Source organism: Hemitrygon akajei, chromosome 13 (genome assembly GCF_048418815.1).
Source record: "Hemitrygon akajei chromosome 13, sHemAka1.3, whole genome shotgun sequence".
NCBI lineage: Eukaryota > Metazoa > Chordata > Chondrichthyes > Myliobatiformes > Dasyatidae > Hemitrygon > Hemitrygon akajei.
Genome location: NC_133136.1, coordinates 65856150 through 65878562, shown reverse-complemented (window position 1 = coordinate 65878562; position 22413 = coordinate 65856150). Strand labels below are relative to the sequence as shown.

The following is a 22413-nucleotide window of genomic DNA, read 5'->3' as shown; positions in this document are numbered from 1 at the left end:
ACAGCCCTTTACCTTTCCCATACACCTTGCTCCACCTATCACCTTCCAGTTGTTCTCCTTACCCACCCCACACCTTTATATTTTGGCATCTTCCTGAAGAAGGGTCTCAGCCCAAACATTCACTGTTTATTCATTTCCATAGATGCTGCCTGATACTGCTGAGTTTCTCCAGCAGTTTTTGTGTGTTGCTTTGAAATTTAATTTATTTTTATCAGAGCAACCTTTGATTATCAGAATGTAATATTTATTCAATATATTAAAAATCCAGTTTTGTATATTGTATATGCAATTTTTTACTATGAAATATATATGGTGATTATTAAAATATATAATTTGTATGAATACAATTAATATATTTAATGTCAGTACTATCAGAATTACAGATTATAAACTCAATTGACTAACAAATTTCTGCTATTAATTTGTAACTGACAGTTTCTTCCTTAAATATAACTCTGTCAAACTTATTTTTTAACTTTTATTTTTTAGCCTTTTACTGTATCCCAGTTGAAGCTGTGTGCTGGAATAATGGTAACAGCATCTCATAACCCCAAGCAGGATAATGGCTATAAGGTAAACATGCAGTTCTTTGTGCAAAATATGTCACTTTACCTAAATCCATTTGTTGATAAATAAGTTGATTTTTTTTCCATAGTTTACATGTTGTGATGAAATGCAGCCTGTACAATGATTCATGTCAGTGGTCGTTGTGTAGCATGTTCATGGAAGTGGAGTGTAGATTGACAAAAGTGAATGTAGGAATGGTAAATTCCAGGGATTTGTCTATGTCAGTGTTTGCATGTGATACATTTTTTCTCCATCACATTCCTCAGCCTTGTGTTCACTGACAGTGAAATAAGATCCCACGAATAATTAGTACAGTTTAATTCGGGTTTTACTTCTTCACAATGAACTACGTAACAGTGATAGGAATTGAATTGTTTCATTCCTTCTGATATCGAAAGCAGAAAAATCCTAAGGCAATCAACAAATTTGAAAACCGTTTTACTGTTTATGAAGCTTTATACCAGATTTTATTGGGTTCTTATTTGCTTCTGATCTTGATGGCATAAATATCGATTTCTCCTACCAGTGAACAAATTTATTCTCTCCCCCCGTTCTCCACTCTGACCTTGCTCCACTTCTCACCTGCCTATCATTCCCCCCCGGGTCTCCTTTTCCTCCCCTTTCTTGTATTGTCCACTCTTCTCTCCTATCAAATTCTTTCTTCTCCACCCCTTGACCTTTCCCACCTACCTGGCTTCACCTATCAACTTCCAGCTATTTCATTCTGGCATCTTCTTCCTTCCCAGTGCTGAAGAATGGTCTCTGCCTGAAACGTTGATTGTTTACTCTTTTTTTTCCATCAATCCTGCTAAGTTCTTCAAAGCTTTGTGTTGCTTTGGACTTCCAGCATCTGCAGACTTTCTCACTTAGTTGATTTTCTTGTACAGCCAATTCAGTTTTATTCAGTTTAGGTTTTATTCCACTTTACTATTTTGCTTTATCTTTGTGATTTGGGCAATATCATGAAAGCTGCCTGAAAACCTTTAGGCTTACACAGGTCTTCCAAGCTATGTTGAAATGTCTTAATATTTTAGATCTTGATAGTAGTTTGTTATATGTAAATGATGTTTTGGAAATCAATCTGTGCACTGAGTCTTGTAAGAATAAAATTCACTGCAGAGTGTATTATCTTCAATCATACTTATAAAAACATGGAATCTCTTTTATCTTGAATTTGTGTAATTATTTCAAATAATACAATAAGCCTCTGCTTTTGTTGCACTCATAGTATTTTAAGTAATTCATATTTGTCCTGTTTCCTTTGGATGAAGAATGTGCTGTCACAAATTTAGCAACCTGATACCAAAAAATTTCAGAAGTTAGTGCCTGCACTTTTACAGTGAAGTGACCAGTATTTGGACAAAAAAGATGAGGTCCTTTTGTTTACTTACAATATTTCCAGGGTAACAAACCTAATGCGTATGCTGAGACCTTTACAATCATCATTTTTCAGAATAAATGACCATAAGAGATGGGAGCAGAATTAGGCCATTCAGCTCATGCAGTCTGCTCTGCCATTTCCCTCTGAACCCCATTCTCCTGCTGTCTCCCCAAAATCTTTCATACCCCGACTAATCAAAAACAGATTAACATCCGCCTTAAATGCACCCAATGACCTGTCCACCACAACAGTCTATCGCAATGAATTGCACAGATTTACCACCCTCTGGCTAAAGAAGTTCCTCCCTTTCTCCGTTCTAAATGGATGTTCCTCTATTCTGAGGCTGTGCCCTCTGGTTCTAGACTCTCCCAATAGAGGAGATATCCTCTCCACATCCATTCTATCTAGGCCTTTCAATATTTGAGAGGTTTCAATGAGATTCCCCCCCACCACCCCATTTTTTTTTAAAAAAAGTCCAGTGAGTACAGGCCCAAAGGCTATCAAACGCTCCTCAGACAATAATCCTTTCATTCCTGGAATCATTCTTGTGAACCTTCTCTGAATACACTCTAATGTCAATACATCCTTTCTTAGATAAAGGGTCCAAAACTGCTTACAAACTGCTTACAATACTCCAAGTGAAACTTCAGTATTACACCCTTGCTTTTATATTCTTCTCCTCTTGAAATTTGCCTTCCTCACCACTGACTCAACCTTCAGGAAATCTTGCAAAAAGACTCCCAAGTCAATTGCACCTCAGATTTTTAAATTTTCTCCCCTTTTAGAAAAGAGTTTACACCTTTGTTCCTTCTACCAGTGCATGACAATAACTTCCCTATTCTGTATTCCATTTTTTTCTCCTAATTTGTATAAGTCCATCTGCTGACTCTCTGCCCCTCCACCTATCTTTGTATCGTTCACAAACTTGGCCACAGAGCCATCAATTCCATCATCCAAATCATTAACATACAACGTGAAAAGAAGTGGTCACAACATCAACCCCTGCGGAACACCACTAATCACCAGCAGTCAATCAGAAAAGATTCATTTTATCCGCACTTTTTGTCTCCTGCCAATCAGCCAATCCTCTATCTATGCTAGTATCTTTCCTGTAATACCATGTGCTCTTATCTTGTTAGGCAGCTTCACGTGCGGCACTTTGTCAAACACCCTCTGAAAATTCAAGGACATGACATTCACTGACATTCTTCTTTGTCTATCCTGCCTGTTATTTCCTCAAAGAACTCCAACAGATTCGTCTGGCAAGATTTTCCCTTAAGGAAACTATGCTGACTTTGGCCTATTTTGTCATGTGCCTCCAAGTTCCACAGTGAAGATGGATGTACAATACAAGTTTTTTCCGCCATTTCTTTGTACCCCATTACTACCCCTCTAGAGTTATTTTCTGGCAATCAGATATCTGTACTCGCCTCTCTTTTATTCGTTATATATCTGAAAAAAAACTTCTGGTTCCTCTGATATCCTCTTTCATGTGTCATCTTTTCCCTCCTTGGCTTTTTAGTTGTCTTCTGTTGGTTTTTAAAAGCTTCCCAATCCTCCCTCTTTCCACTAATTGCTATAGTATATGCCCTGTCCTTTTATGTTGTTTTTGATTTCCTTTGTCTGGCACAGTTGTGTTATCCTCCCTTTAGAATACTTCTTCATCTTAAAGAAGTATCTATCCTGGGCCTTGCGAAATGCCCCAGAAACTTCAATCATTGCTATTCTGCCATCATTCCTACTAGTGTCCTCTTCCAATCAGCTTTGGCTGACTCATCTCTCATGCCTCTATAATTCCTTTTACTCCACTGACTTTAGCTTCTCCCTCTCAAACTGCAGGGTGAATTCTATCATATTATGATCACTGCCTCTTAAAAGTACCTTCACCTCACTAATCAAATCTGACGGTGGGAAACTTTGTCACATGGTGCGAACAGAATCATCTGCAGCTTAATGTGAAAAAGACTAAGGGCTGGTGGTGGACCTGAGGTGACCCCTGTTTCCATCCAAGGGTTCAGTGTGGACATGGTGGAGGATTACAAATACCTGGGGATACGAATGGACAATAAACTGGACTGGTCAAAGAACACTGAGGCTGTCTACAAGAAGAGTCAGAGCCGTCTCTATTTCCTGAGGAGACTGAGGTCCTTTAACATCTGCAAGACGATGCTGAGGATGTTCTACAAGGCTGTGGTGGCCAGTGCTATCATGTTTGCTGTTGTGTGCTGGGGCAGCAGGCTAAGTGTAGCAGACATCAACAGAATCAACAGACTCATTCATAAGGCCAGTGATGTTGTGGGGGTGGAACTGGACTCTCTGATGGTGGTGTCTGAAAAGAGGATGCTGTCCAAGTTGCATGCCATCTTGGACAATGACTCCCATCCACTCCATAATGTACTGGTTAGGCATAGGAGTACATTCAGCCAGAGACTCATTCCACCGAGATGTAACACTGAGCGTCATAGGAAGTCATTCCTACCTGAGGCCATCAAACTTTACAACTCCTTCCTTGGAGTGTCAGACACCCTGTGCCAATAGGCTGGTCCTGGACTTATTTCCACTTGGCATGATTAACTTATGAGTTAATTATTTATGGTTTTATATTGCTATATTTCTTCACTATTCTTGGCTGGTGCGGCTGTAAAGAAACCCAATTTCCCTCGGGATCAATAAAGTATGTCTGTCTGTGTCTGTCTGTTCATTACACAACACCCAATTCAGAATAGCTGATCCCCAAGTGGGCTCAACCTCTGACTACTCTAAAAAGTGATCTTATAGGCTTTCCACAAATTCTGATTTTCTGAATCTACCTACATATTGAAATCCCCTATGACTATCATGATATTGCCCGTGCATTTTCTATTTCCAATTGTAATTTGTAGCCCATATCCTAACTACTGTTCAGAGGCCTATATATACTGGCAATACTTATGATCTACTGATTTATGTAAGTGATAAGTTTTGTTCTTTGCTCGATATGTGTCTTCATAATGTCGGCCTAATTTTTGTGGCCTTGCTGTTCATTGTAATGCAGAAGTGTTGTGCAAGGCCACAAAAATCAGACCAAATTTGCAAATAAGAGAAAATCTGCAGATGCTAGAAATCCAAAAAACACAGTGCTGGAGGAACTCAACAGGCCAGGCAGCATCTACGCAAAAGAGTACAGTCGATGTTTTGAGTCGAGACCCCTCATCAATAGACAACAGACAATAGGTGCAGGAGTAGGCCATTCGGCCCTTCGAGCCAGCTCTGCCATTCAATGTGATCATGGCTGATCATCCACAATTAGTAACCCGTTCCTGCCTTCTCCCCATATCCCTTGACTCCGCTGTCTTTAAGAGCTCTATCTAAATCTTTCTTGAAAGCATCCAGAGAATTGGCTTCTACTACCTTCTGAGGCAGAGCATTCCATAGATCAGGACGAGGGGGAGAAAAAGGCCAGTCTTGATGAAGGTTCTCGGCCTGAAATGTCGACTATACTCTTTTCCGTAGATGCCTGGCCTGCTGAGTTCCTCCAGCATTTTGTGTGTTGCCAAATTTTCAGTGTTATAGTGTATTTTTCATGAAATTTGAAATTTGATTTGTGTGCATGCTGGACTATCTTTGTAGAGGAATCCCACAGTTCATCCAGTAAATGAATTTATGAATCCAGTAAATTGTGGACAAAAATTGGGAACAATGCTTTTTTTTGGTAATTTTTTTTATTGAAGTTCATCAAACAAACATTTCCATAAGATGTATTTCAGACATTGTACATATATATCATATAATCATATATATCACAAATCTCCACAAAGTATTTATCTGGGGTATACACTTATAGAAAAGAGTGGGAAGAAAAAAAACAAGCAAAAGGAATGAACTATGTACAAGTAGGGAGTGATTTTTTTTTTTACAACAGATTCATTGATTTGTGAGAATAAAATCAGGCCTATGAGGCATTATGTAGTTAAACCATTTTTCCCAGTATGAATCAAATTGTTCCAGATGTTATCTCCGTTTTGTAAATGTCCATTGTAATTTCCATCCATGTATTTAAAGTAGGGCTCTCCTGTGATAACCATTTCCTGGTAAGAGTCTTTTTACCAGCCACCAACAGTATATTCATTAAATATTTCTCTTTTCAACCATTCTTGAGGTATATATCCAAAATATATGGTCTTACTCTGTATTTCATATTTAAAGATGTCTTGTCAGGCATTGTGTATCCCCCTCCAATTGTTTTTGATAACAGGATAGTCCCAAAAAATATAATGATTTGCATTTTGATTTCCATAATTTCTCCAGCAAACAGGGAGGTTACTATCATAATGGGATTTTTGAGAGGGTGTAATAAAATATCTTATCAAGCCTAGAGTTCGTCTCAAAACGTTGCAATTAGCAAAGGAAAAGGGGGGATGGGACTTGCCTTCTCTTAGAGATTATTACTTTACAGCACAGTTGAGAGCTGTGATATGTTGGTGCAACCCATCATATGACGCTCAATGGAAAAACATTGAGGAGTGGGTACTTCCCATCCCCATACAAGCAATTTTGGCTGATAACAACCTGCAAAGGTACATAAATACTATTGATAACCCATGGGTGAAATTGACTCTTAAAATATGGAAAACTACTATAAAAGAATATAATCTAGAGGGAGATATTGCAATTCTTAAATGGTGTGCATATGACTCGGATTTTACACCAAATAAATTGGATGCTAGATTTAAGGACTGGACAGCTAAAGGAATAACAGTTCTTTGCAACATAATGAAATAAGGAATACTGTTCAGTTTTGAAATGCTTAAAGAGAAACACTTATTAGAAAAACAAGATTTTTATCGGTATTTACAGATGCAACAGTATGTTAATAAGATGCTTAAAAATGTAACCAAGGCAAGTACATGCTTGATAGAGCTCTTTAGAAAAGCATATAATTCAGATAATGGCAGTAGAATCATTTCAAGCATGTATAAGGGATTCAAATCTTAAAACACATTTGACTTCATACATTAAAACAAAATGGGAGAAGGAAGGAGGGATAATTATATCTGAGGAAGAATGGACAACAATATGGAGATATCAATAGAAGTGTACCAGTTCACAGAAATGGAGGGAGTTTGGATGGAAAAACAATGCTTTCTTTACCCACTGAATTGCACTTTATTTTCTAATGACATTGTATTGATGGAATACAACTTAAAAGGTAGTTCTAAAATAAGCCAGCATGGACTCAGTAGGGCAAATGCCAGCTTTGCAATAACAATTCTATAATTTTTGTATGAATTGTGTATTTTCTTGCAAATTTAATACATTTGGCTATGTCCCTTCTTCCATTAGATTGTATGAGGAAAGATGATCTGTTGGAATGATCTAGCTTGTTCTTTGGAACAAAAATTATTGGGTACCTAGTTTAAAAAGCATGATTCAGATCAATTTTGTTTACAACTGGTCAAGGTTGATGCAAGTTTGTGAATTTTGCTACAAATCTGTTTCATTGGTAATTGTCAGGTTTACTGGGAAAATGGGGCTCAGATTATACCACCCCATGATGAAGAAATTGCAAAGGCCATTGAGAAAAATTTAGAGCCGTGGCAAGGGTCATGGAATGACAAGATTGTTGACTGTAGTTCCCTCATTAAAGATCCTTTTGAAAATATGAAAAATAAATACTTTGAATGTTTACAGAAACATTGCTTTTACAGGTGAGTCAGATCAATTGTATTATCTATTAAAAAATTATTAGCAATATTTATTGTTTGTTTAATCATTTAATTGTGAGACTTGAGCAATAAGATACACCAGATTAAATTCAATTCTGTCCGAATTCCTTTTATATAAGAGCAAAATATAGGTGCTGAGGAAATAGAAGCACAAAATTCATCAGAGTAAGCTGCACTTGTTAAATTACATTCTTGCCTACTCCTGCCTTTTATGTTTGTTTCTTCCCTGACCTTTCATTTGCTGAAAATGTGTTAAATATCTTACTTTCTAATTCTGTTATAAAATCATTAACCATAAATGTTACATCTGGTTTTTTTTTTCTGATAGATAATGCCTGGCTCGTTTAAGTATTTCTGGCATTCATGTTATTTAAAAGTTTAAAGTTAATTTGTGATTTTTTTTTCACTGTGCAATCATTGTGGTCATGCAATTGAAATAACTGTTTCTCTTCCTCCTCCCACCATACCTACTTTGTCCTTCACTACACCGTTGTCATGAATTTGCCATTCCATATCTTTGTAATTTATGTGCTTGAAACCTTTCCAGTTCTTTTACTGAGCCCCCTTTCCATCAATCTGCCTTGAATACATTCCCTGTGTTTTACTGATGTACTAGTCCTTAATTAATGTGCCTTGTGCGCCAAGTGTGAAATTGGCACTAAGAACTTAAATTATGATTCTGACATTTCAATATTTGCTAAATTATAACTGGTGTTTATATTTGCAACAACGATATTGTACTTGACCACTCAAATTAGCATGGGTTCAGGTATTATCAATGTATTTGCAAATAAATATTAATCTATTCATTTTTCTATGCTTGTTCATCAGTTTTATTTGATAAATTACTGGTTTCATTTGCCTTATTTCGTATTTTTATCTGAATTTAATTTCTATTTAATTTCTAGGGATATAAATAAAAGCACCAAACTTAAATTTGTCCATACATCTGTGCATGGAGTTGGACACGAATTTGTACAGTCGGCTTTCAAAGCATTCAACTTGGCTCCTCCTCTTGCAGTTCCAGAGCAGAAAGATCCTGATCCAGAATTTCCAACAGTCAAGTACCCAAATCCAGAAGAAGGCAAAGATGTATTGGTAAATTCACATCTGAAGTCTTAGAGCAGTACAGCACAAAAATAGACCTCTTTGGCCAGTCTAGCCTGTCCCTGCCTGGTGTTCTGCCTAATCCTACGTGCCTACACTCAGACTCTTTCCCTCCATACCTCTCTCATCCCTGTCCCTATCCAAACTTCTCTTAGTGTTACAATTGACCTCCAATCTACCACTTCTGCCAGCAGTTTATTCCACACTCGCAGCACCCTTTGAGTGAAGAAGAGCCAAGATCCTCCTCAGGTTCCTCTCAATTTTTTTACCTTTCACCCTAAGATTGTGACCTCTAGTCTCACCCAGCCTGAAGAGGGGATAAAAGCTAATAGGCATTTACCCTATCTATACCACTCATAATCTTGTATATCTCTATAAGATCTCCCCTCATTCTCCTATGCTCCACAAAAAATAAAGTCATGTTGAAAAGTTGAAGTCAGATGTATCAATATTACAGTGAAGGGAATTACAGAAGCATGAGAGGGGAGTTAGCCAGAATTGATTGGAAAAGAACACTGGCAGGAATGACAGCAGAGCAGCAATGGCTGCAATTTCTGAAAGCAATTCGGAAGGCACAGGGTGTATACATCCCAAAGAGGAAGAAGTATTTGAAGTCAAGATGATAAACCATGGCTAACAAAACAAGTCAAAGCCAAAATAAAAGCCAAAGAGATATAATAGAGCAAAAATTAGTGGGAAGTTAGAGGACTGGGAAGCTTTAAACAAACAACCAACTAAAAACTAAAGATGGAATACGAAGGTAAGCCAGACAATAATATTAAAGAAGATACTAAAAGCTTCTTCAGATGCATAAAGTGTAAAAGAGAGGTGAGAACTGATATCAGGCCACTCGAAAATAATGCAAGAGAGGTAGTAATGGGGGCAAGGAAGTGGTGGATCAACTGATGAAGTATCTTGCATCAGTGTTCACTGTGGAAGACATTAGCAGTATAGTGGAATTTCCAGGTGTCGGGGCATGAAGTCTGTGAAGTTACCACAACTAGAGAGAAGGTTCTTGGGGAAACTTAAAGGTCTGAAGGTGGATAAGTTACCTGGATCAGATAGTGTACATCCCAGACTTCTGATAGAGGCAGCTGAAGAGATCGTAGAGGCATTAGTAATGATCTTTCAAGAATCACTAGATTCTGGAATGGTTACAGAAAAGTGGAAAATTGAAAATGTCACTCCACTCTTCAAGAAGGGAGAGAGGCAGAAACAGGGAGATTATAAGCCTGTCGGTCTGACATCAGTGGTTGGGAAGATATTGGAGTTGATTATGAAGGATGAGGTTTTGGGGTACTTGAAGACCCATGTTAAAATGGGCTAAAGTCAGCATGGTTTCCTCAAGGGAGAATCATTCAGGCAGGATAGACAAAAGAGAATCAGTTGATGTATACTTGGATTTTCAGAAGGCCTTTGACAAGGTGTCACACATGAGGCAACTTAATAAGCTACAAGCCCATGGTATTACAGGAAAGAATCTAGAATGGATAAAGCAGTGGCTGATTAGCAGGAGGCAAAGAATGGGAATAAAAGGAGACTATTTTGGTTGGCTGCCAGTGACTTGTGGTGTTCCACAGGGGTCTGTGTTTGGACCGATTCTTTTTGCATTATATGTTAATGATTTGGATGATGTAATTGATGGCTTTGTTGCAAAGTTTGCAGATGATATGAAGATAGGTGGAGGGGCAGGTAGTTTTGAGGAAGTAAAGAGGCTACAGAATGACTTAGACAGATTAGGAGAATGAGCAAAGAAATGGCAGATGGAATCCAGTGTTGGGTTGCACTTTGGTACAAGAAATTAAAAGGTTGACTGTTTTCTAAATGGAGAGAAAAATTTTTAAAAACTGAGTTGCAAAGGGACTTGGGAGTCCTTGGGCAGCATTCCCTAAAGGTTAATTTTCAGGTTGAGTCTGTGGTGAGGAAGACAAATGCTATGTTAACATTCATTTCAAGAGGACTAGAATATATAAGCAAGGATGTAGTGTTGACACTTTATAAAGCACTGGTCAGGCCACTTGGAGTATTGTGAGCAGTTTTGTGCCCCTTAGAAAGGATGTGCTGAAACTGGAGAGGGTTCAAAGGAGGTTCATGAACGACAATGACAGATTATGAAACCCTGAGGGTGGGTCCCATTCCTGTAAAGAACTATAGAACCATAGAAAATCTACAGCTCAATACAAGCTCTTTGGCCCACAAAGTTGTGCCAAACATGTCCCTACCTTAGAAATTACTACGGTTACCCATAGCCCTCTATTTTTCTAAGCTCTGTGTACCTATCCAAAAGTCTTTTAAAAGACCCTATCATATCCGCCTCCACCACCGTCGCTGGCAGCCCATTCCACGCACTCACCACTCTCTGAGTAAAAAAAATTACCCCTGACATCTCCTCTGTACCTACTCACCAGCACCTTAAACCTGTGTCCTCTTGTGGCAACCATTTCAGCCCTGGGAAAAAGCCTCTGACTATCCACATGATCAATGCCTCTCATCATCTTGTACACCTCTATCAGGTCACCTCTCCTCCTCCGTGTAACTGTGTAATATTCAGCGTGTAATTCCAGGCCATTCTAACATTAAAGTGCCACTTCTAGCAAATTACCTTCTGATTTACAATTGAGTGGTTTGTGACTCTTCACTTTAGAGCTTTGAATTTGTGTGTAGTGTGTCTTGTTTACATTTTATCACTGGATCACAGATGAGCTTTCTATCAAATCTTATCCAGGTAACTTGTGGAAGCATGCCAAATGAATATTGTGGAAAGCTATTTTACCATAGAACCTAAAGTGATACACTTTCATTGTTTTCAGACATTATCCTTTGCCCTAGCTGACAAGGAAGGAGCCAAAGTAATTTTGGCAAATGACCCAGATGCTGATCGTCTTGCTGTGGCTGAGAAGCAAGAAGGGTAAGCAGTTTCTGAGTATGTAAGATATCATCAAATGATGTAAACATACCATAGAGTACTGCATTGCTCTTTGCTTGCATGCTACTACCAGCTGACTGCATTTCTAAGATATTCAGGTAACATTTCAGATGGGTTTTCAGATGTTGTATGATTTTCTCAGTTAAAAATGACTTTTGATTTGATCATTATGAGGATATAAATAACTACTGTGGATTCTTGTTAATTGGGACACATTGGAACCAGTACATTTTGACCCAATTATAGGCTGTCCCCGAAGTTCTCTGGAAATAAAAATGACTATAAGAAAGACTAACTGTTTAACTATGTAACAAATTATGTATTTAAGTGTATCATAGAACAAATTAGAATAATGCTACTACAGTATTATAAAACTGTATTAGTTCCTAATAGTTAACAATTCATTCAGTGTACGCTGCCCTGGTCTTTTGGTTGACTAAATGAACAAAATCAGCGCAGACACTTAGGCAGATAATGGACTGCCTTTGTACAATCCTTTCCACAATTCATCCTCCAAATCTTCATTTTCATTGTAATATTCAATATGATTGTTGATACCTTCAAATTCTTCATAATTTCTAACCTGTTGAAGTAGAGAAACAGTTTGACTTTCACTCCCAGCTGTTTCTGGCATCTTCAAGCCTGAATGCGTGAAACTGCAGTTTGCAAAACAGTTCGAAATTGTCTTTCTGCTCATTTCTCACCAACTATCACTGACAAAACTACTGCTGTTTGAACACAAACACACACAACTGACACTATTTAAAAACTGTTTGCTCTAAGCACATTGCAGTGTCCAATGGCCACACAAGTCCACGTGACTGAGGCTAGTTAGGCAACAGTCTCCTGTCCCAATTAAGCAGCATAGTGTCCTAAATAAACAAAAAGAATCCCACCTATCTTAATTATTTTCTGTCCTTTAAGGGTTGTCCCAAATAAGCAGCTGTCCTGGATAACTAATAGCCTAATTAACCAGATTTACCGTAGATTCCGGACTACAGAGCGCACCTGATTTTAAGCCGCTGGCACTAATTTTAGAAATAAAATCATTTTTTTAAATGTAAAGGCCGCACCGGATTTTAGGCCGCACCGGATTTTCGGCCGCAGGTGTCCCACGTTGTAATATGAGATATTTACACAGAAAGATATTACACGTGAGGATTTTTTTAACTTTTAATTAAATCCATATGGTAACAAAAACAAATACATATTGCAAATGCTTTTTTTCGAACCGTGCCCGTACGCGGCTACTTTTAAATATACGTTGCGTATACTTCTTTACTGAACAACATTCCAATATCTCCTAACGACTGGTAAAAAATATATATACTGCAGCCTACCAGGAAAAGTTATTGATACCTTTAACTTAAAAGCAGAGTTCGCTCAGATCCAAAGCCGCTCGCGTAATCCGCTCCCCCCTCCTTTCCGTTTCATCGCAAACGGCATTTAAAAGCAGATTTCGCTCGGATCCAAAGCCGCTCGCGTAATCCGCTCCCCCCTCCTTTCCGTTTCATCGCAAACGGCATTTAAAAGCAGAGTTCGCTCGGATCCAAAGCCGCTCGCGTAATCCGCTCCCCCCCTCCTTTCCGTTTCATCGCAAACGGCATTTAAAAGCAGATTTCGCTCGGATCCAAAGCCGCTCGCGTAATCCGCTCCCCCCTCCTTTCCGTTTCATCGCAAACGGCATTTAAAAGCAGATTTCGCTCGGATCCAAAGCCGCTCGCGTAATCCGCTCCCCCCCTCCTTTCCGTTTCATCGCAAACGGCATTTAAAAGCAGATTTCGCTCGGATCCAAAGCCGCTCGCGTAATCCGCTCCCCCCTCCTTTCCGTTTCATCGCAAACGGCATTTTCCCACAAGACGCCGCGAAACCGGGTGTGACGTCATAGCATCCCGCGATGTAGTACAGAAAACAAATATAGTTTAAACTAAGTAGGGTAGGTAGCACAATGCTTCGAGTGTTTTCCATGTTGATGAGGGTGAGTACAAATGACTGATTTACAATAATTTAATTGTGAAAGTGCGCTTGATTTATCGTACAATTTCATTGGACCTCTGTGAACTACTCATCAATTTTATTGGTCTACTGTTACGAGGCAAAATGTTTACGAGGCGGCATGAAAAAAACCTTGCATTAGCCGCTTCGGATTATTGGCCGCAAAGTTCAAAGCTGTTCAAAATGTGGGAAAAAAGTAGCGGCTTAAAATCCGGAATCTACGGTAACTGTATTTTTCTCTGACAGTGAGAGACTTGGCAAGTAGGAAGCATGCATCATATTAAACCAGGGTTGGAGGATGCATGTTACCAACACTACCTGTGGATGGGTTTTCGGCTTCTGTAATCAAAATTAATCATCATAAGACATTAGGCACAGGCGCAGAATAAAGCCATTTGACCCATCAAGTCTGCTTTGCCATTCCATTGGGGCTAATTTATTATTCCTCTCAACCCCATTCTCCTACCTTATAACCATATAACAATTACAGCACGGAAACAGGCCATCTCGGCCCTTCTAGTCCGTGCCAAATGCTTACTCTCACCTAGTCCCACCAACCTGCACTCAGCTCATAACCCTCCATTCCTTTCCTGTCCATATACCTATCCAATTTTACTTTAAATGATAATACCAAACCTGCCTCTACCACTTCTACTGGAAGCTCATTCCACACAGCTACCACTCTCTGAGTAAAGAAATACCCCCTCATGTTTCCCTTAAACTTTTGCCCCCTAACTCTCAAATCATGTCCTCTTGTTTGAATCTCCCCTACTCTCAATGGAAAAAGCCTATCCACGTCAACTCAATCTATCCCCCTCATTATTTTAAATACCTCTATCAAGTCCCCCTCAACCTTCTATGCTCCAAAGAATAAAGACCTAACTTGTTCAACTTTTCCCTGTAACTTAGGTGCTGAAACCCAGGTAACATTCTAGTAAATCTTCTCTGTACTCTCTCTATTTTGTTGATAACTTTCCTATAATTTGGTGACCGGAACCGTACACAATACTCCAAATTCGGCCTTACCAATGCCTTGTACAATTTTAACATTACATTCCAACTCCTATACTCAATGCTCTGATTTATAAAGGCCAGCATACCAAAAGCTTTCTTCACCACCCTATCCACATGAGATTCCATCTTCAGGGAACTATGCACCATTATTCCTAGATCACTCTGTTCTACTGAATTCTTCAATGCCCTACCATTTATCATGTATGTCCTATTTGGATTATTCCTACCAAAATGTAGCACCTCACACTTATCAGCATTAAACTCCATCTGCCATCGTTCAGCCCACTCTTCTAACTGGCCTAAATCTCTCTACAAGCTTTGAAAACCTACTTCATTATCCACAACGCCACCTACTTTAGTATCATCTGCATACTTAGTAATCCAATTTACCACCCCATCATCCAGATCATTAATGTATATGACAAACAACATTGGACCCATTACAGATCCCTGAGGCACACCACTAGTGCCCATAACATTTAATACCCTGACTAATCAAGACCTTTCAACCTCTGCTTTAAATATACTTAATGACTTGGTCTCCACAGCTGTATGTAACAACGAATTCCAAATTCACTACCCTTTGGCTAAAGAAATTCCTCCTCATCTCTGTTCTAAATGGGCATCGCTCTATTTTGAGGCTGTGCCGTCTAGTCCTAGACTCCCCCACTGCAGGAAATATCTTCCCCACATCTACTGTATCTAAACCTTTTAATATTTGGTACGTTTCAATCAGATCCCCCTTCATTCTTCTAAGCTCCTGCAAATGCAGGCCAAGAGCCATCAAACTCTCTATACTTTTAGCTAAAAAAAGAACCAATGTTGAGAATAAAAATTCTTCTTTTTGCTCTTAGTGGAGGATGGAAAGTGTTTTCAGGGAACGAATTGGGTGCCTTGTTGGGCTGGTGGATTTTTACTTGCTGGAAGAAGCTAAATCCAGAGTCCTCTCGTCTGAAAAATGTGTATATGTTATCAAGTACAGTCTCTTCAAAAATTCTCCAGGCAATTGCACTAAAGGAAGGATTTCATTTTGAGGTAAATGTTTGCTTTTGATAATTATGTCCATTAAATAATTAAGTTTGTTTGATTTTAATATGAAACAAATCACAAAACTATTAACATGGAGCACTGTAATACAGAAATAGGAATACAGAAATGTTACTTGCCACGTCAGCCCATGCCTGGATATTGTCCAGGTCCTGCTGCACTTTGGTATGAACTGCTTCACTATCTGAGGGGTCGCAAATGGTGCAGAACTTTGTGCAGTCATCTGCGAAAATCCCAACTTCTGATAGTATGATAGAAGGAAGGTCACTGATGAAGCAGCTTGAAGATGGCTTGTCCTAGGACACTTCTCTGAGGAACTCCTGCTGTGATGTCCTGAGGATGAGATGATTGACCTCCAACCACCACAACCATCTTACTTTGTGTCAGGTATGGTTGCAAATAGTGGAGGGTTTTCCTCCTAATTCCAATTGGCTCTATTTTAGCTAGGGCACCTTAATGCCATACTCGGTCAATGCTGCCTTGATGTCAAGGGCTATCACTCTCACCTCATCTCTGGTATTTAGCTCTTTGGTCCATGTTTGGACCAAGGAGGTGATGAGGTCAGGAGCTGAGTAGCCTTGACGGAACCCAAACTGGACATCCGTAAGCAGGTTATTGCTGAGTAGGTGCTGCATGGTAGCACTGTTGATGACCCCCTTCAATTACTTTGCTGATGATTGAGAGTAGCCTGATAGGGTGGTAATTGGCTGGGTTGGACTTGTCCTGTATCTTGTGTACAGGACGTACCTGGGCAATTTTCCACATTGCCAGGTAGATGCTGGTGTTGTAGCTGTGCTGGAACAGCTTGGCTATTGGAGCAGCAAGTTCTAGAGCACAAGTCTTCAGGACTATTGCTGGGATTTTGTCTGGGTCTATAGCTTTTTCAGTATCCAGTGCTTTCAGCCATTTCTTGACATCACTTAGAGTGAATTGGATTGGCTGCATACTGACATCTAGGATGCTGGGGACTTCTGGAGAAGGCTGAGCTGGATCACTTCTGACTGAAGATTGTCGCAAATGCCTCAACCTTGTGTCTTGCACAGGTGTGCTGGGCTCCTCTATCATTGAGGATGGGGATATTTGTGTAGCTCCCTCCTCCAGTGAGTTGTTTGATTGTCCACCACCAGTCACGGCAGGATGTGGAAGGACTACAGGGCTTAGATCTGATCCGTTGGTTGTGGGACCACTTAGCTCTGTCTAGTACTTGCTGCTAATGGTGTTTTAGTTAAGATTTGCAAGGTAATTTATTTTCCAGAAAGCCAGGTATGTTTAAAAATCTATGTTTGAATAGGTCCTAGTGAACTAGATGCTGGTTCATCAGGATTCCTGAATGATGGGATATTGTATTATCATTTTATTATAGTTATTTCAAAAAAAGGTAGTTTTCTCATTATTTGATCTGGTTTGATTTAAATGTGATTGACTGTTATTTCATGCATCTTTTATTGTATTTTAATTTTTAACACTTCGTATTTCATAAAGGTATTTTACAATTTACCAGTTCTTCAATGTTTTTGAATGTTGAAAGTATTCAATCTCAACAATTTTGACTAGTGGTGACTCTGAGAACTGGCCTTGCCACTGTTAGCCCATCTAGGAAATATAGCTTGCTATTGTGCTAGAGAATATTTCTTGGATAAGAATGACTTATGACTATCTTTTAAAGAACGTGTCTTTAAGGCTCAGTGCTGAGAACTAAAATGGAGTTCTGGTTGCTCTGCAACTTCTGTAAGACTTTTTAGAGCCCAGTAGTTAGCGGAGGGAAAATAAATCTGTGCTTGCTTAATTTTTCAGCATCAGCACCTCAACAACATAATTTTGGTGAAGTATTGCAATGTTTGCATACATATCTGGATGAATCCCTGCCGTTATGATAATGGACATGTTACTTGCCTGAAGCTGATGACAGTTGTTTCCTGCCTCGATAATACTTTTTAATGCCATGGAACCCTATCAGTAACTGAGGGGTATGTGGACCGCAGGTTGGGAACCCCTGCTAGAGTAACACTCAAAATATACTGGAAGAACTCAATAGGTCACACAACGTCTGTGGAGAGGAATAAACAATCAACATTTCAAGCTGAGACCCTTCATCAAGACTTAATCTGGCATTTTTTGTGTGTTACTCTAGATTTCCAGCATCTGCAGGATTCTGTTGTGTTTATAACTGGACAGTACTTTCATTAATTAAATAATATTAGAACTGATCAAGGTTACTAATTAGAATGGCTAAGAATCATTTTATCTTCCATTTCAATCCAGCATCCAAAAAATGTTTAAATTGTGGAAATGTGAAAACAAAATTTACTTGCAATGACACTAGTTCAGATGATATTTTATATCTTTTAGGAAACCTTAACTGGCTTTAAGTGGATGGGAAACAAAGCTAAAGAACTGTTAGACAAGGGCAATGAGGTGCTTTTTGCATTTGAAGAAGCAATTGGTGAGTCTGTTACTAATCACCTGTCGTTTATTTGTAACTTTATTTGTGTATCTTAAAAGCGATCCCACACAGCATTTACACATTTAGTTGAGGAAGGCAGTGTATTCTATTAACAAAGTGCAATCAGGGTTTATAATGGTGCAGGATACAAGATTTGTTAATGTTTTTTAATAAGTTGTTTATATATAACTGTACATTCAGCCATCTGCCAAAAGTTGGTCTGTCTTTGTGACAGACATTTGTAATGTTCAGGACTTTAACCAAACACCCTCCCCCCCATTATTTATATTCCAACAAATGTTCATTTTGAACTCCACTGTATTTGTTAACTACTTTTCATCCTCCCTTTAAAGCTCAGAACCCAATCCTTAGGACTACCATGCACTTGATGACAACCGTATATCTATCTGTACTAGTCCCATCTACCAGCACTTGTGTCATAGCTTACTATGCCTAAGTGATCAAGTGTTCATGTAGATATTTAATGTTACAAGAATACCCTCCTCTATCACTCTCCCAGGCTTTGCGATTACCTCTGGGTGAAAACTTTCTATGTCAAGTCTCCCTTAAATGTTTCAGTCTATACCTTAGACCTGTTTTAAGGCTCCTGTGCCTTGAGGAAAAGTATATAACTTTCTATTCTATCTATGCATCACATAATTACTATATCTCCATTAGGCTCGCCTTCAGCCTCCTTGACCCCAAGGACTATCCAGTATTCCTTCATAAATAAAGCATTTCATAATAGGCAAGGTCCTCGTTAGTTTCCTCACAATTACATCCTTCCTGTAGTATTTTAATATTCTAGGTGTGTTCTAACTAGTTTGATGGGTTTTTTTTAACCATACCCTTCCTCTTTATGTATTCTTTTCTATGCCACAGCCGATGAAGGCAGGCACCCCATCTATGTATGCTGCCACCTTCAAGGATCTTTGGACTTGTTCACCAAAGTCCCCCTGTTTTTCAGTACTTTCCAGGGTCCTACCACTCATGATGCGTGTCCTGTCCTTATTAGATATGATCCTTCAACAGAACAGGAATCAGATTTATTTTTTATATAAGAGCTGCTCTCTAAAGATTTATTTTTATTCTAGACTCAATTGAGTATTTCCCAATTTTATTTTACTTTCATCATGTTTTTGTTTTTATTTCAAACTCCCCCCTTCCCCAGCAATGCTGTACCGAACTCTCACAGACTCTTCGGTCAAGGTCAAGACATGCCTGGAGACAGTATTACTTTAAGTTATGTGAACACTAAATAGTACTAATTTATTTGTTTCATGTAGGTTATATGTCTACTAAATTCGTCCTAGATAAAGATGGTGTTAGTGCTGCAGCCATTGTTGCAGAAATGGCTAGCTTTTTAGCTTGCAAGAACATCACACTGTCCCAGAAACTCAAAGCAATTTATGAAGAGTAAGTAATAATATTGTCATCTTAAAATATTTCCTTTTATTTTTCTTTTCACTCAACTGCAAATTGACTGCTGCTTCATAACTAGGAGACTCTCTATAACTTGGTCCCACTGAATTTTCTATTATTGAGTTTGGGACTTGCTTAGAGTTACCTCCTTAAGTGAATTGACAACAATGCCATTGAAATATCAAATGAAATACTGCAGATGCTGGGAATCTGAAATAAAGGCTAAATATATCAAAAAGCCTCAAACAAGCATTTGCAATTTAAGATAATCAGATATGATTGTCATCATTTTATGCCACACTTCCTTCCGTTGAAAGAAAATGCGTTACTCTCAGTAGTATTCCACTGTTTTTGAATGTTTTGGGTACTTATAATGTGTCGGATTGTAACTTTACCTCATTTGCCTTGTGAATACTAAACACCCAATATTTGAATTGTGAAAGTTTCTGATGAAAGGCCTTAAAATAATTCCATTTTTCTTTTCACAAATGCTGCCTGGTCGCTGGGTGCTTTCAGCATTTTCTGTCTTATTTCTGGTTGCCAGTATCTAAAAATGTATTGCTTTAAGAGTACTCTCTGAACTTGCGTCCTTCCATTGAATCCAAAATTAAAAGCAGCATTGGCGCAACCAGGGCAGCATATGGTTTAAGGGCTGCAGCTTGCGATATATCCATTCCCAGTCACATGCTCCTGAGCACTGACTGTCAAAAAGTGGAAAAAGTGTTAACTCAGCTGCTCTAGGGATATCCTGGCACATGTTTCAGTCAGAAAGCAAATCTTTTACTTCCTCCATAAATACACAAGTGGGTCAGTAATAAAGCATTGCCTTTGTGCTATATTTAGTGTTTTCTTAGCAATTGACAACTACAATATAAAACTAAAAGAGAATTTCACTAAGGCCTCGCTTTAATTTTCCATTGCAAATTTTGTATATCCACAATATTGGAATGTTTTGTGCTCTGGTAATTCCTTTCAAGTGCTGATACTGAGCATCTGCTAGAGCTACTGCACCCAATATGCAAAAATTAAGTAACAAATAGCTTCTGTAATTTTAATGATACTGGCTGAAGAAAATTCACAAGTCACGACTTGCTAATCTTCATATATTGCCACTAGATCAAGATTGACTTTTCAAACAACTGGAATGTCTGTTTGGGGCCTTTGACATCTCTCCAATACAGGGCTGAGAAATTTGACGGGAAAAAATATCTCTCAGTCTAGCTTGATACATTTTAAAATGGTAATTTAAGACTAATAGTACCTGCTTAATTACCATTGATATCTCATGAAGCTGTCGGGGGTCTCTGCTGATCTAACATGTATTGTATAGTGAGAAGTGCAGTGCAATTCTGCCATCATGCTCTTGGAAGAATGTAACCAGTACCTAAAACGTAATGGATACAGCCCAGTCTATCCTAAGGAAAGCTCCCCCCCCCCCCCCCCAATCATTGAGCATATCATATTAACACGGAGCACTGCCACAATAAATCAGTATCCATCATTGAAGACCCCCCCCACCATCCAGGCCATGTTCTCTTCTTGCTGCAACCATTGGGGAGGATTTACAGGAGCCTTTGGTCCCACTCTACCATGTGCAGGAACAGTTATTAACCCTCAACCATCAGGCTCCTGAACCAGTGTGGATAACTTCACTCACCTCAACTCTGAACTGATTCCACAACCTATGAAACACACAAAATGCTGGAGGAACTCAGCAGGCCAGGCAGCATCTATGGAAAAAAAGTATAGTCAATGTTTCGTGATGAAACCTTTCAGCAGGACTAGAGAAAAAAAAGATGAGTAGATTCAAAAAGTGGGAGAGGGGAGAGTAACGCAAGGTGATAGGTAAAACTGGGAGGCGGAAGGATGAAGTAAATAGCTGGGAAGTTGATTGGTGAAAGCGATACAGAGCTGGAGAAGGGGGAGTCTGATCAGTGAGGACAGAAGGCCATGGAAGAAAGAAAAGGGGGGAAGGAGCTCCAAAGGGAGGCGATGGGCAGGTAAGGATCTAAGGTGAGAAAGGGAAAATGGGATGGGGAATGGTGAAGGAGAGGGTGGGGGGGCCTTTACAGGAAGTTCGAGAAATAGATGTTTGTGCCATCAGGTTGGAGGCTACCCACACGGAATATAAGGTGTTGTTCCTCCAGCCTGAGTGTGTCCTCATCGTGACAGTAGAGGAGGCCGTGGATTGATGTATCAGAATGGGAATGGTAAGTGGAATTAAAATGGGTGGCCACTGGGAGATCGTACTTCTTCTGGCAGACAGCGTAGCTGCTCGGCGAAACACTACAACCTATGAACTCACTTTCAAGGACTCTACAACTCATGTTCTCAATATTATTTGTTCACAATTTACTTATTGTTATTATTTGTTGTATTTGCTCAGTTTGTCTTCTGCACATTGGTTGTTTGTCAGTCACTAGTTTTTCATTGGTTCTATTGTATTTCTTTGTTCTGCTATGAACACCCACAAGAAAATGAATCTCAGGGTAGTATATGGTGACATATATGTACTTTAACAATAAATTTACTTTGATATTTGAAATGGAAATTGTTTGATTATCCAAATGAACTTTTCAACATGAAAGGAGTGTAGGTGTGCAGACAGTGATGGAGAAGAGTCCTTGAAAGCTCATAGTAAATTTTGGATGAACATTGCTAGATTATTTGAATGCATCTTTCTCAGTCTGGATTTTCAAGTGTTAGAAATATTACCTTGTGATTTGGGGAAAAATATTTCAATTCGTCATTAAATTTGGCCATGATTGTGGCGGCTGGTGCACATATTTGGGAGGTCATCGTATGT

At 39.0% G+C, this 22413-nt stretch overlaps 1 protein-coding gene across 1 annotated transcript in view; it reads left to right on the top strand.

The window, feature by feature from the left end:
• pgm2 (phosphoglucomutase 2) overlaps window positions 1–22413 on the top strand; it is a 66398-nt gene that overhangs the window by 34498 nt on the left and 9487 nt on the right. The window contains exons 5-11 of the mRNA XM_073064852.1: window positions 490–573; window positions 7442–7635; window positions 8562–8751; window positions 11571–11668; window positions 15550–15730; window positions 18092–18185; window positions 19472–19601. Coding sequence (XP_072920953.1) covers window positions 490–573; window positions 7442–7635; window positions 8562–8751; window positions 11571–11668; window positions 15550–15730; window positions 18092–18185; window positions 19472–19601 — 971 coding nt within the window. The remainder of the gene's footprint in view (window positions 1–489; window positions 574–7441; window positions 7636–8561; window positions 8752–11570; window positions 11669–15549; window positions 15731–18091; window positions 18186–19471; window positions 19602–22413) is intronic.